The sequence below is a fragment of the Pagrus major genome, chromosome 5 (genome assembly GCF_040436345.1).
Source record: "Pagrus major chromosome 5, Pma_NU_1.0".
Lineage (NCBI taxonomy): Eukaryota > Metazoa > Chordata > Actinopteri > Spariformes > Sparidae > Pagrus > Pagrus major.
The window spans coordinates 7,949,369-7,965,556 of NC_133219.1; the positions used below are offsets into that span (position 1 = coordinate 7,949,369).

Genomic DNA, 16,188 nt, shown 5'->3' on the forward strand with positions numbered 1-16,188 from the left:
TTCATCAGGAAGTCTAACATCTTAGTATCTGTCTGTAAATCTGAGAATTAAATTCAACTAGAGCTGAATGTTGTCTATGCGATCAAACCCTGAGGGGTATGTGTGAGTGAGTGTGTGAGAGTGTGTGTGAGAGTGTGTATGTGTGATGGATTTGCTGCTCATGCTGTTCTCACACCACACACCAGACGCAGGGGGTCCCTGAGCTCTCAAACAAGGCTATGTTTACTTAAATTACTGTACACACACAGTCAGACAGGCAGAAACACACACACATATACACACACTCACACAGACACACGGGAGCACAAGCGGGCACAGAGTGAGGAGGAAGAGGTAAAGGAGAAGGAAGAAAGCTGCAGGAAAGAAGAAGTCAGTGTACACATAATGCTTGAAGGAAGAGGAAGAGCAGGAAGAGGATGAGTGTGAGGCAGAAAGATTCATGTTCATGTCAATCTGCATTTCTTTACCACTGCTAGAGACCATTGGTTTGATTTTTCTATGACAGCTCGTTTTCTTCTCTTGTTTCTTACATGCCACTTAAACTGTATTCTTCTGCTGGTAACATGGTACCAGTCGATGGTCACATTCATGTGTGATTATTAGAGCTGAAACGATTCTTTGATGAATTGATTAGTCCAGTAAAAGAGTAAATGCCAGCGTAGTCCAAGTGTCTGGAAGCCCCGAGATCCCAAATTTGAAAAGATGTTATTTACACCTTTTAAAAGCCGCAATCTTAACTTTAGCTGCTAAGCTAAAAGCAGTAGCGTGCACCCGGGCTGAAGGATAGGAAGTTCGAGTTCAACAAGTTCGACTGCAGGTTGTAAATGCAAGGTGTAAATAACGTCTTTTCAAATCAATATTCAAATCAAATCTCAGGGCCTCTGTAGACTTGGATTACACCATATGAGCTGTATGGAGCCTTTCTTTTATTTTTTTTTGGGTTGTTTTTTCATTAAAAAAAAAAATCAACTTCAGTTGTTTAGGGGAATGCTGTAATGCTGTTTTACTGTGAAGCTGTGAATGACCTGGCTCCAGCTTCTCAAATGTGAATATTTGTTTGGTTTTTGTAATCTTCCATGACAGCACATTGAATATCTTTTCAATTGGAATAATGCAATTTTCTATTGGAAATTATGGCAGGCATTTTTCTGTATTTCTTTAAATTTCTATAAACAGAATGATTGATTGATTAATTCAGGAAATAACCAGCAGATGAATCCATAATTAAGTTGCAGCCTTGAGAGTATTGTACCACTCAGTGGAGGAATGTGGATTTGGTGACATGCAAAAACTGTGTACTTTCACAGTGAGCAGTCTTTGACTTTCACGGGCATTTTATAAATTTTTCAGGACATTTTCCCTTGAGCGGCAATTAATTTCGAAACACTGCAAAATGCCTTCAGAGTCACAAAATACTGCTGCAATACAAAAAAAGTCACTGTGAGGCCAGTGATAACCAAAATGATGATTGCGCTGATGTCTACCTGAACTGAGCGAGCAGCAGGCCTCCGAGGGACGACCCGCAGATGGAGAAGCCCATGGCGATAACGCCGTTCCAGAAGCCGAGCTCCCTGGCGGTCATGTGATGATCCAATAGGAAAAGAGGAAACATGGTAACTGCACCCTGCTCACCTGTAGAGAGAGAGGTGGAAGAGGAGGGAAGAGGTGGTTAAAAGGGAAGGTGGGAGACAGAAGAAGAAGAAAAAGAAACAACAGGGGAAGGAAAAGAAAAATATATATAAAATCACACTGTACATCTGTGACTAAGCATTGCTGTTTTTTTATGTACAGTAAATACGTGAGACGCCTCCTGAATACACACGCCTCTTCCAATCACAGTCAGATACGATGAGGATTTTGTACCAAACTGTTTAGCCTGCAAGACTGAACAACATGGTTTTCCTGAGATAACAACTGCAGAATCGAATACAGCGCACCAACACACCGCGCACCTAGGCCTATTCCTGGAAAGTGTCAATAATAGATGCCTGACAAGAAAAAGAATACCCTCAGTCACTTTATCAAACGAGGGCCTAGCACTTTTCCTAAAGCACAAAAAGGAAAACACAACAAAAACACAAAAACTTCCACAGATGAAACAGACCTCACAAAGACCTTTCAGTCAAAATAAAAAGTTTCTGTCACACAGTAAGACTTTCTCTGTGTGGCGTTCAGTGTGGGGGTAATGTTCTGCTGAACATTACAGTAAAATATTCAGTGGCACCGACTACACGCCATTATTATATTAATGGAGACTGACTTCAGAAAGACAGTGGGACCAAGGAGCTGTGTGAGTGACAGCTTGGCTCCCAGACTGCTGTCAAAGACGACGCAACACAACCGACGACTCACTCACTCAGTCAGCCAGGAGACAAACAAAAATAGAGAAAGAGGAAAAAAGACAGATGAAACGGACTGAAATAAAAAAATAATAATAATAAGAGAAAGCTGAGAAGCTCCCAGTGATAGGGAGCACAGCAGCAGAACGAGAGTGTCACCGCTGTAACGTCGGTGTGACAAAAACCTAGGAGAAACGTGGGGAAAGAAGTGTGCATTCTCTGTGTAGGAAACACTTGTCTCTCACTTCTGTCACTCACGTTTCACTGTTGGAGTTGATACAGAGGGGGATGATTGATTGTAGAGCTGTGACCATTAATCCCTTAGTTGTCTACTAGTTCACTATTTTTTTTTTAAACTGATTAATCGGTTCAAGTATTTTTTTAAGAAAAGAAATTCAAAACTCTCTGATTCCTGCTTCTAAAATGTGAATATTTTCTGGTTTCTTTACCCCTCTATGACAGTGAACTGAATATCTTTGGACTGTGGACAAACAAGACATTGAGGACATCATCTTGGACATCACTACCCTTCTACACACCCAGCAGGAGCTGCACTAACGTACTCACTCTGTGCATTATTCACATTTTAATCGCTGTCACCCTCAACTCTTTCGAGCTGCATCAACTGTGCGGTAAGCATATTAGTCATAATAAAGTAAACACTGGCAGCAGCGGTACCCATGACGCCTGGGTTGTTTACCCATGGTTCTGTGCTCCCGATCCTGTCTGCCTGTTGTTTAGCTCAAAGCTCAGAGCTTTCACAGTCCTGCCTTCAACTAATTATTTCTTTAAAGAGGGGGGGTGGGGGGTGGGGGGGGGGGGGCGTGCAGACAAACACAACCAGGCTGATTATTCCTTTCTATAAATATTCTCAAAGCAACAATTGTCCATTTCAGCAGGGATTTCATTAGACATCCGCAAAGATTAAACAAGCAGAGTGAAGGGGGAAGGAGAAAAAGGGTGGAACAAGAGCGAAGAGGGGAGAAGATGAGAGAGAAGGGGAATGGAGTGGGGAGGAAAGTGGAGGACTGAGAGAAAGTCAGTGATAACGAGAAAAAGACAAGGAAAGAATGAAAGAAAGAAGTGAGAGAAACAAAAGAGGTTGAAAAAGGGCAAGAGACGTAGAGCAGGAACTAACAATCATAATGCATTTATTCAAAAAATAAAATGACGGGAGTAAAACATGACTGGAGAGAAAGGAGAGCAGCCAGGGATGGAGAGAGATGGAGGAGGAAGAGGAGGGGGGGACAGATGAACAGAGACATTGTTAGGAGGTTAGTGAAGAGGAAAAAGAGCAGGGATGGCAGGCTCATAAAAAACTCTGTATTTATGTTTACATTAGAGACAGACAGACCAAACAATTTAACATGAAGAGGCAAAGTGACAGAAAGAAGAGAGGGGGCGGCGTTTTATTCATCCTCGTCATTTAAAGCTTCTTCATGACAACTACATTCATATACTAGACTTGTAAGCAAGCAGAATTCAAGAAGTGTAGGAAAAGACTATTTACAAATGAAGGCCCTGAAAACATATTTTATTGATCAGTTTTTTGCTATGCACAATGGCGTTCTATAGGAATACACAATTATATAAACTTTGGTTATTTCACATTAGGTATTTGTGTTGTTGTTATGGTTTTCTTACTGGTTTTCAAGCGGGCACTGCTCATTTAGAATACAGTTAAGTCAAGTGTTTCCAGTGTTTTGGGGCCATAAAACGATAATGGCAATTATCTCAATATAATCTTCCTCACAAGAAATATAACAAATGTTCAATAAATGTTTAATTAAACCACCCACCCACTGGGAGGAGGGGGTATTAATGCACCTTAAACGCTAGCTGCCACCCAGTATTGAACAGAAGAAGGAGAAGATGACAGTGAAGAAGAAGACAAACTTCAGGATTAGAGGTGTGCTTATAGACACACTGGCTGACAGGATTGTATTTGGGGCAGAATAAACAAAATACCGGTAAGTGAAGTGAGCAAACACAGTACCCATGACCAGCTCAAGCATGATTAAGAAACACCATAAACCTGTTGTGTGAAATGTTCCGGTGTTTGTGATGTTGTGACAATGAATGATAGTTTAAAACTACAATTAACAATCTCTTTTATTCAACTTCACTCAAGTGCAAAAACCAGCCTTTAAATTTGAAAGACATTACATTAATCTTGAAAATTATCAAGAGACTAATATTAACTTTTTTATGGTGGTAACCTTTTTGGCAATATCCTCCAGAACTGCATTTTTCTAAGATTTAAGAAACATGTTAAATAAAATCTGGTAACTGTTGAGGGGTTGTTTATTGTCGCTGTCCAATAAAGACCATGTGTAACAGGTTATAGTGATTATAATTTTTTTTTAACAAAGTGTTTACTTTGTGAGCTAAATAGTTGGGATTTTGAAAATACCTGGTTTTCATAGGTTAATGGCATTACAGATGTCCAGATGAGGCAGATGTTTCTTTCCTAATAATCTACAGTGGGGTTTTTTTTTTGTCAACTTTAACATTCTTTGTTTGCTTGATGTTTGTTTGCTCATGAATATTTCATATTATGGATAATTACTGAAAATAAGAAACCAAATTTCCACAAGCTTGAGGAGGGAAAGTGACAGAGAAGGAAAGCAGGGTAGTTTTATTCATTCTAGCAGTTAAAGATACTTTAAAACGTTGAGGCAACATCCTGAATTTGTTGTTGTTCAGATTTGTTCAGATTTGTTCAGAATGCAGCTTTTGTACACACTATAGTAGGCATGCAAAATATGTTGGTTTTTTTAAAGCCAATACTGATAACTGATAATTACCTGTTTTCTCATGGCCCATACTGGTAAGATAATTGATCATTTCACATTTCTGATTACAAAAAAAATGTTTATAACTGGTTTCTCCATCCGCTCTGAACCCTCTCGGAACATGTGTTGCAAATGTCAATCGTGTTGTCTTCCTCTGAAACTGTAAAAAACCTTCACACTGGCGACATGTTTGGCTTTCAGTTCTAAGCTGCGTGACTCTACCCGGGTGCAACAGTTTGATGTCATGAGTACGACAACAGCGTGCTGCACTTGTTCTTCTCCCTTTAATGACACAAAAACGTTCTGTTTCTGTTCTTGCAGTACAAACAGAGCAGCCTGTGGCTCAGTAAATCAAGCACTGATTAAAAAACAGTTTGACCATGTTTGACATTTTCACCAAAGCATAAGACAAAAGCAGCATCTCATCACAATTTGCTTTTAACACTAACTTTAAAAAAACTGCTCCACATTAACACCTTTATCCATATTGATTGCATGGGAGAGATGGTCCGTGTGTATGTGTGAATATACGGCATGTGTGGTAGAGGGGGGTGGGAGGTAGTATAGAAAGAAATCAGAGTAGGATAAGGGTGAGATGAGGGTGAGAGGTGGATGAGGACAGAGGGGTCAAATCCTGACGTCCATGATGCAGCTCACACAAAAGAGCTGGCAGAGCAGGAGAGATCACTGAGGACACTCAGTCCCCCTGCAGAACAACATTATCACTCCCTGCCGAGAGCACGGTAAACAGACAGCTTCACACATACTACATGTTTGAACACCCAACACGCAAATGTCCTAGTGCAGAAACATGCACGCACGCACACAAACACACAAACACTTTTCAGCAGCTCAGGCAGACAAAACAGTAAACAGATCTCTATCTATACACACTTTCACAATATCCTATGCATATTATTATGCATGCCACATTCGCTCATGAACGCGGGAAAAAACACTCTATAACTACGTAGACAACCACTATCTCCATGGCTCAACAATAAGAACTGGTCCAGGGCAACTAAAATGCCACATCAGGCTAGTAGATATAGTGACTCACTTAGTGGGGAAAAAAATAATTAAACACATAATTTCTGTGCTGATGATGTGAGTAGATAAGAAATGAGCCAATCTCACTTCCGTATCACCTCTGTTGAGAGTTGAACATGTGCAGTACCAATTAGGTGCTTGTGACAAAATGGCGGTGGGTGTAGAGATTTATGAGGAAACAGGAGTTCATTCATTTGCTTAAATAAAGATTGAACATGACAATTACGTTGTGTTCAATCTTTGTCAAATAGCAGTCTTTGTTGCTATTTGACAACCGTTTACAAAATAATTTGTATAGTAGAAAGTAAAAATGAACATTCGGCAAGTAGAGCTTGACTAGAGTGGTGAAAAAAGTGACAAGTGTATGTTGCCTTTGTTTGTTTTCAAAGAAATGATGAAGTATTAATGTTAAGGAAAAGACCGATTATCGGTCTGGCCAATATTGAGCATTTCCCTGATTATCGGTACCTGTGTTTTTTGTGTCAGATTGACGATAAAATACATTAACTTAAAAAAACAAAACTTTGGCTCATTGTTTCTCTGTCTGCAGTCAACACTGTCTGGTCTCACTCACAACCCACTCATAACATTATCTGAATCTGAATAATCTGAATCTGCATAGTAACCAGTAAATAAAATGATCAAATAAATGTGGTGGAGTAGAAGTATACAGCAGCAGAAAATGGAAATTCTTAAGTAAAGAACCTCAAAATTGTACTTTAGTAGAGTATTTGAGTACTAGAGTACATTGTAATTAGTTACATCACTGGTTTATCTAAATTTTGAGATTAAGATCTTTATTTTTAGTGCAAATGTACATTGGTTCCAAAAATCAGTTATCAGCCTCCTTGATTATTACTGTAATAATTGTATCGGTATCGGCCCTGAAAAAAACATATTGGTCGATCATTAATTAATATCCATTCACTGTCTTACAGCAGATACAGTGCCCATCATTTTCAATGTCTTAATGATTGAACTTGCATTATGATATACAGTATAAACTGATTATGTCTGTTAAAATGGCACTCTCAGTGAGAAGGTTCTCCTATAATACATACATTCATACAGTAGTATTTGTTAGTTGGTTTGTTAGTCAGTCTCTTTTCTTAAACATCGAGGTTAAGTAACTTATATATATATGTGGGTTGTGACATCAATGTCCAGTACAATGAAAATGAGTCATGTTCTGTTGATGGCGATGTATATTACATTGAAAGTGGTTATACTGCTAGGTGACACTGACAATACTCTATTTTCATGTTATTATATATTGACCTTGTGGGGTTATAGTGGCCAATCCAGGTATTTTTCAACAATGCAGTACATTTCATTTGTTAAAAAAAAAAAAAAAAGTTGAAATTGCAGTATCTACACTTATCAGCATTGTAAGTTTAGTTAAAAGTGCAATCTGTACTTCAAAAATAAAACTAAATGGTTGGCATGCAACCAAAATGAAAGGATTCTTAAGTCTGAAATTGACATAGATGCTGTTAAACCCACAGGACTCTTAACAACAATTAAATAATAAGTTAGTGGTTTCTGATGCTGTTCAAAGTTTGTTTACATCAGTTATTTGTGTAAATACACAAACAAAACAGCTAAATAATATCAATTATTATTTATTCACAAAAGCACAGTATGTTGATTTTTGATTTTTAAGACAGAAACTAAACTTTGGATTTTGATTTTGCCTTTCATGTGAGATTTACGTGATAAAAAAAATATGATCGGACCTTAAAACATCTAGACAGATCAGATCAGATCAGATCTGTCTCTGCATGGATAAATGTGCATTTATTTCTATTGCCATTTTGCTCCTTTCCTCTCACAGGGCACCATGTGGTGGTTGATCATTAATTCATCCCCTCCTTCAGCCTCCCTCCTTGCAGTCCTTCTTCTTCCCTCTGGAAAATATACTCCTTCCCTGAGTTTCTCTCATTCCCACTCTTCCACGTCCCTTCATCTTTGCGGTAGCCCACTACCATCCACCTCTGCATGGCATCCATGTCTCTGAAACTGTCCTGTGGGCTGGACTGCAGGTTCATGTCAATACATTAGTTTTTAATTAATGAATGACAGGCTATATTTTACTGTAGTCATACCCTCAGTGCAGCTCGACAAACAGTCCTTTCAAATCCTTCACTTTACCCTCTCGATCTCAACCCTCCACCTTCAGGCTGTTGCAAAAAGCTCAAAAAATTGTATTAAGTAGAGGGCAATAGTGTGTCACTGAACTTGATGCAACAGCTATTAAACTCAGCACAAAGAACAGGAAAAGACCCTTGTCAATAGCTTTTTTATAAGTTGTTTTCACTGTTCTCTTGAACATGTGTACTGTCCATGAGCCTCCAACTCAGCATCCACTCGGTAAACTAATGAAATCCAATACAACAGCTCTGAAGGTTATTATAGTTTTTGCTGAAATGGATTATGAGAGGTATCCTTTTATATCAATGAGTTGTGTGTATCATAAAATAGCAGCTGATTGTATGTCACTATAAACCCATGTAGCTGTCTTTTTAGAGGAAATGGTTAAAGGGGGGTGTGCTAGAACAAAGCTTTTTTGTGTGTGTGTGTGTTCATCCATCCATTCCTCCGTCCACCTGGTCAATTCCCAGAGAAAGCCACCATCAGGGTCCACCTCTTTCCACTATCATTCACATCTCTTGTCAAACACACAAGGCTACTGAATCCCAAACACCCAGTTTTGATGTGTGCAAGACTGCAGCATTACTTACACAATGTATGTAGTTTTAAAATAAACATTACAAGAAAAATTGAGGACTATCAATACTAAGCATTTTATTGCAGAAATCCTATATATTATACTGTTATAGTGATGATAAAGATTATTCTAGTATCTGCTGGTAAGGCAACGTCGGGAGAAGAATGTCTATACTAGGATTGTGAAGGTGGCCAGTATGATAGTGGGAGCACAGTTCAGTAGCTCAAACCACATATTCAATAAGTTTGTCCTTTCGCTCAGAATGTTCAGCTCAGCATCAACAGCATGCAGGGGTTTCACTTTAAGGTTAGAATTTTTCTTCACTAATTTAATCATTGAAAAATGTTAAGCATGAGAAGGTTGTGCTATCCAGCCAATAAGTAAATTTCAGATAATTGATGCTCTATCATAAGAAAGTAAACTGCAGTGTCTTTTCACATTTCAAATTGGTTTAATTGTTAGTGACTTGAACCAATGCTGCTACACATGTTTAGTACAGTGTGCTACTTACATGTTAACCTAGAACTGATGGCAAGCAAAACATCTTAGAGAAAAGCATGGTTTTGATGGGTTTCATTCCAAAACACAAACATTTCTTTCAGGAATAAAAGTCAGCTGATGTTTACTATTAAACAACACAGACAATTGTATTTCCAATTCCAATGATATTTCATCATGAGTTCTATTTTCATGCAAGGATTCATTTTTGTCACACAAAGAAAGATGCCAATTTTCCCAAACGGTAGATTTCTCTTTTTGAACAAAACTGTTCATGTTTTAACATCACCAGAGTATGGACTTGCAGTATATATCAGATAATTTGGCAGCAATAGTGTTTTGCATTTAGCTTCTGTAGCTGTGTTTTTATATTGCAAAGCAAAATGCAGTTATTAATCTTAAAGGAAAGCTTTCATTGTGTGTGGTGTTTTTTTTCATATTGCATTGCAATAGCACATTTAAAGTGATCATATACCAAACAACTAATCAGTGCTGATAATACTCTGTGCTAATAGATAAAGGAGTGATGATGATACAGTACATGCTTTGAATTCCTTAGATATAACTATGCTGTGTTCTAAGCAGACCAGATGGCATGCAGCAGATGATGGAAGGCTCATTAATAAGAGACTTTTGACTTGACTTGGACTCGAGCTCAAAGACTTGAGACTTGACTTGGACTTGCAAAAAATGACGTGAGCATCTCTGTTCAGAGCACAAGCTCTCATCATCTGGCTTACGTTTTGCCCATATTTCTAGAAAAAACAGGGACAAGACTTTCTTCATTCCTGTCTCCATTCAAGCCTTGAACGCTGGTGGCAGGAGGAGGTAACTGCTGCTTAGTGATGGATGATGCTGATGATGATACAAAGACAGTGACAACATTGTGATAAAAAAGATGTTTGGCCTGAATAAATAGAGCCCCTGAAAACTGCACACAAGACAAATGTGAACCTTTGAATTAGCATCCTTCACAAAAGGAAATTTTTTTTAGACCTTCGATTTCCAGAAGCACAGTTCTCCCTCTCAGAGCTTTATAGTGGTGATCTGCTCTTGGTTCTTCAGCTGAAGGGCCTCATTTTTTCTGGAAAGGGCCTTGATCTCCCAAAAAGATGTACAGAGGTCAGTTGTTTCAAAAGGCTGGTTGGTGCTTAGTCGGCAGCACTGTTCCTCGCTTGTCTTCTCAAACGCGGTGAAAACCTCCTCCTGTTGCAGGGGGTGGTTGTCTTGGCAGACCTCCTCCTATGCCCTTCATGTCTTTTTTGGAGAGTCTCAATGATGTCAATGGCCTCCAGCATGTAGTTATCTGCCCGGATCCTCAAAACCAGTTCTTCATCCAGCATCTTAGTGAGGTACACAATCTCTCCAACAAGAGATCCATGTGTCTTTTCCTTATTCTCCAGCCTGTCTGCCAGCATCTGGCTTTCAGCTGACAACTTCTCAGTGAGGGTTCAGTCCTCCTCCAATGTTTAGAAAAGTGGTTCCCCCATTTCAACGGCCTCCAATTTGCTTCTCTCTCCTCAGTTTCTGCTCTTCCTGCAGCCGTTGGTCGAAATCTTCAATGAGGGCCTCCTCCACCTCAAAATTCTTGAGGTTTTAAGTGTCTGCCTGGCCCCTCCATTCCTGCTCTTGCTGGAGCGTTTGCTGCAGCTCCAGGGTGTCATGATGAAGCTGATCCTGTTTGCTTTTCTCAAATTGGATCTGAGCTAAAAGCAGCCTGATATCAGCAGAATGCTCCTCTGAGCTCCTCTGCAGGTCTTCAAGTGTTTGGAAGAGAGTCTCTGTGATCTCGACAGCCACCAGTTTAACATTTTTGTTGCAAACAAAAATCAAAAGTATCAGAAATAAAAGTACTCATTGGGCTGCAGAATGGCCTGTCATCGTAATCCTATCATGTCATATAAAATACAATTTGATTATTGTTACTATCACATTACAATTAATGTTGTAGCTGGCTGGGGTGAATCACTTTGGATAACTTAGTGTTTGGTAATTCGACCCTTAAAGGTCCAGTATGTAGGACTTACAGGCATCTAGCAGTGTGATTGCAGATTGGACATAGGGCATTTTTAACATTTTCATTAATTTCTCAGGAAATACTTCATGGATCCTGATGAAAAAAATATGTGTATTTAGATGCCAAGCAAGCAATTTTGTGTCTAAAGACTATAATAGCCGTCTATATGTAGGATTCACATCTAGGATAAAACACAGGTTAATTAGGGTTGTCGGTGCAAATTTAGTAGACTTCTATTTGAAGATGTTGCTTAAACGTTCACATTTAGACAATATTTCGCCATAATTTGGACTCACATGGTTTCAAGTGAGAAATGTGAAAAATGACGATAAGCCCGCGGCAAACGCGAATGAACATAATATGAATAAACTATAATAATGTATAAAACATTACCTCGTCTATGAACATTTCTACCTGAGTTACGTCAGATGGATTTTCATCAGCAATGGTGTTGGAGACAACAGCTCCCATGATCCCATCGCTACTTCCGTCTATTGTTTTGTTTGATTGAGAGACACCTAGCTGCAGAAATTTCATACTGTACCGTGCATTTAAAGCCTGTCTCAGAGGGGCTTACACAACTTGGGACAATTCTCAACTGTGCACAGGTGTAAGCCACCCTGAGCATGTGTTTGTGTCAACTGTTGTATGTTTCTATGTTATGTTGTATGTTTTTATGCTTTCTGCATGTTTTTTTTTTACTTGCTGCAGCACAAACTGTCTGCTTGGGGCAAATAATAAAACTGACTTGACCACTTGATATGACAAAAGTGCAATAAAATATTTATGTTCCTCGAACTCTCCAATTGTAGTAACAAGTAAGTTTACAATATCTAAAAGGATGATAAGGATAGGAAATTTTTTATTATTACTGCATGAGCTTTTGTTATAACTGCATTTGTAAACCTTCCTAATTTGCGTCTTTCCTGGCCTTTTGCCTTTATATTTTCACTTAATAGTGCCTACTTTCCTCCCCCTCCTGCCCTCCATCCGTCCCTGCGAGTCTACCCAGACTTTTCTCCCATCAAGCCTGTAGCCTCAGATGGCACAAGGGTCACAGTTCAGACACAAGGCTCCTCATGATTGGCCAATGTGTTGGCACAAACTCAGAGTTCATTAGGGATAGATGAGGGAACGGGGTCTGTGCTTGTATATGTGTGTGTTGGTGTCACGCGCGGGGGGGGGGGGGTTCAGACAGGCAGATCACCAGTCTCACACAAACATACCCACACACCCCTTGAACAAAAACAATGCTGTCTAAATAGGCAATTATGCTGGCACATCCAGGCCTAATCTAAAATATTACACAATCCTGTTGTTTTCTTGTAAAGGTGGGAAATATTTAGAGTACTACGACAGGAAATACTGACAAGTGACAAGACGAAGCTCGATTTCGACACTGAAAACACTGATTGATTCTCGTTGTAATCACGATCATCAGCCGATAATGAGTGTGTGCGCGCAACAGAGAGAGTGTTTGGGGGGGGGGGGGGGGGGGGGGGGGGGTTTCTCCCTAGACAGATTAAGGGGTCCAGCCAGCCTTCATATTTTGTCTAGTAGTGTCGTCTGCTGGGGCTCATCCGATTACTGAGCCACCCTTAACACTCTCTCAAAAACACACACACACATGTGCACACACACAATTTAAAACAAAGGAATAGGTTTACCAGCACATACACAAGTAAAGACTAGTATGCAAATGTGTGGAGACAATTATATTCCCACCACCCACATACACACGCACATGTACACACGCACACATCAGCATGATGCGCCGTCTTCCATTTCAGTTTCTGAACGCAACAGACACAAAGACACTCTAATCCTTACATAATCCCCTTCTGCTACCAAACACCAAACTCTGGTCATATCAACTCTCTCTCCCACACACACCAGCTCGACTGATCCAAAACTACTTTCAAGTTTTTAGTTTTGTATTGGAACTAACTGGTTCACATGCAAAACTGACTGCAAGGGCTCAAAATGCACACAAACTAACATTGTCTTCTTGTTCAACTGCCTTAGGTTTATACTTTTGTAACTGTGGCATTAAAAATGACTGCTTTATTTCAGCAGGGCCCGTATTTTCAAATGCACACACTGGACCTGTGAGACACAATAAATTATCTGGAAATGATAACTTCCCCAACTTCTTCAGTACACTGATTCAGTCCTCATAGACACATCAACAGAGACATCTAGTGGTGAGTTGTGGGACCTTCACGAAGGAAGGAATACAGCTAAGAAAAGGTTCTATGTGGGATAATTCCAGGAAATATAACTTTTTATTGCTTTGGGGAAGATTTTTTTTTGCCTGATAAGCTGGTAAATTGGGCTGGGAGTGCTCCTATTACCATTTTTTGATGTGTTTTTCTCCTTTACTAGTGTCCATTATCATCATTTGAACTCGGGCTGTGCAATGATAAGTCGATTATGTCACTCTAAAGGTATTTGATAATTGATTCTTCATTTCAGTTATTTGTCAAAGAACTCCTACCATTCTCTGGTGCCTCCACCCTCTCCAAAGCAATTATTTGATCCTTTTTTTCCTAGTCTATATCACTGTAAATTGAGTATCGTTGGGTTTGACTCTTGTTTGTAAAAAACAAGACATTTGCAGATGTCATACTAACAAATGCAATGGACATTTGTCATTTTTTGGGGGGCATTTCGTAGATTAAACACTTGGGGATGAAACTTTATTATTGTAGGTTTATCTGTCAATTATTTTCTTGATTAATTGGTTAATTGTTTAGTCTATAAAATGTCAGAACATTTTGAAAAATGTTGATCAGTGTTTCCCAAAGCCCAGGCTGACATCCTCAAATGTGTTGCTCTGTCCACAACCCAAACATTTCAGTTTACTGTCATAGGGGAGGAAAGAAGAAACCAGAAAATATTCACATTTAAGAAGCAAGAATCAAAGAATTTTTACAAATTATCAAATAAATTATCAAAGTAGTTTGTGATTAATTTTATAGTTGCCAACTAATTGATTATTTGTTGCAGCTCGAACTCGATTAATTGTTTTTAGTCATTTAAGTCACCTACCATTCTCTGGTGCCACCCTCTCCAATGTGATGATTTGTTGCTTGTTTCTCTATGTACTTGTAAACTGAGAATCGTTGGGTTTTACTGTTGTTTGGACAAAACAATACATTTAAAGGCATCATCTTGAAAAATGCTCTGGACATTTTTTGTAACGTTTTATAGATCAAACTAGGCCTGTATGATATGGTAAAAATTCATATTGCAGTTATTTTGACAGATTTTGTGTTACATGATTAGTGGAATGATAATTTTTGCACCAGAATTTACAGTACAAATTATTTTTTATGAATCAAACTCACCTAGTTTGTATGTCAGCACATACAGGACAGTCCAAGGGGTGCCGGGCACTGCCAGCAGCTTTCTCCACACCCTCCATGGCCTCACAGCGTCTGCTCCCTGCCCTCCTCTCCTGCTGCCATCTGCCTGCTGGCCCCTCACAGTCTCATCATCCAGCACAGGGGCCCCCCACACAAACAGGGCCACGCCTGCGTACACAAACGTCAGCAACATGAACATCCAGCTCCATCCAGCCACGTCGATCACAGCCAGCAGCCCACCTCCAGCAAACACTGATCCAGCTTTATAGCCCACGACTTGGGCTGTGTTGCCCAGCCCCAGCTCCCCACGACCTTTCAACAACCCGACGGCGGCCCCGTCGACTGCAATATCCTGGACTGAGGCCAAGCTGTTCATGGCTAACAGGGTCCCTGCTACTCCCCAGATATGTGCTTCTGGGGCCACGGCAGCACTGGTGAGGCATGTCAGAGCCAGACCAGACACCGTCGCCACCAGCCAGCGACGTTTGGTGCCCACCCGGTCCACCAAAGGGGCCCAGAGCACTTTGAGGACCCATGGGAAGTAGAGGATCTTGGTGAAGCCGATGCGGGTGAGGGAATGACCAGCTCCACGCAGGTAGACTGGAAGCAGGGAAGATTGGAGACCATAGGGGATGCCCTGGACAAAGTAAAGCAGGCCCAAGAAGACTAGTTTGTCATTCATGATCTACACAGAAAGGGATCCTCTTGTTTTTTGAGCTGACACTGTTGTGGTCCATTGGTCAGGTCATTGTCTTTAATTCTGGTTATTGGGGAGGACTTCTAATGGAGAGGCTGAGCTACTTCAACTCACTGACCTGAAAGGAAAAGAAAAGAGAGACTGTGAGGTTCAGTTTTATTGGTGTTAAATCTCTGATAATGCTGAGATGACTAAAGCCAGTCACCACTCCTGCAGGCAGCCTTAAAAGGATGCGTCTCTGCTGCTCTTTAACTGCTTCTCTGCCCAGCTCAGTTATCAGTAACGTTACCTGGCTAAGGTTAGCTCCTCAAAGTCAAATAACTTACATGTACATAAGCATGTTAGATATAACGGTGACCACGTGTTTTATCATTGAGTTCAAATACAAACACAAATGTGACTTTGAGCCGCTGACATTTCGCTGACAGCTATAACAGTTAGCAGTTAGCTAAGTTTGCTGTCAAACTGGCTGTCTAGCTACCGTTAGCCTGCTAGCATGCTGCCATGCTAAGCTAAGTGAACGAACAGCTTTAAAACACATTTGTACAACATGTCAGTATTATTTAGGGGTTTGTTTCTATGAGAAATATAGTTCCGTATCTGTAATGAGATAAATCTTGAGGCATACTGGGAAAGAAAGTTGGTTAGCCTAGCGTTAGCACACCGGAGAAGCTGCACCGCTTGTTTATAGTTGTG

The 16,188-nt window shown here is 40.0% G+C and overlaps 1 protein-coding gene across 3 annotated transcripts in view; it reads right to left on the reverse strand.

Annotated features, from left to right (window-relative positions):
- The window catches only part of mfsd3 (major facilitator superfamily domain containing 3), a 31,280-nt gene extending 15,092 nt beyond the window's left edge, over positions 1 to 16,188 (reverse strand). Inside the window, exons 1-3 of one of the 3 annotated variants that reach the window (XM_073467201.1) lie at positions 16,121 to 16,188; positions 14,778 to 15,610; positions 1,485 to 1,632 (exon numbers count right to left, since the gene is read on the reverse strand). In XM_073467201.1, coding sequence (XP_073323302.1) covers positions 1,485 to 1,632; positions 14,778 to 15,477 — 848 coding nt within the window. In that variant the 5' untranslated portion in view covers positions 15,478 to 15,610; positions 16,121 to 16,188. Of the gene's footprint in view, positions 1 to 1,484; positions 1,633 to 14,777; positions 15,611 to 15,697; positions 15,761 to 16,120 lie in introns of those variants that run through there. The other 2 variants (XM_073467202.1, XM_073467203.1) reach the window with 2 other exon arrangements.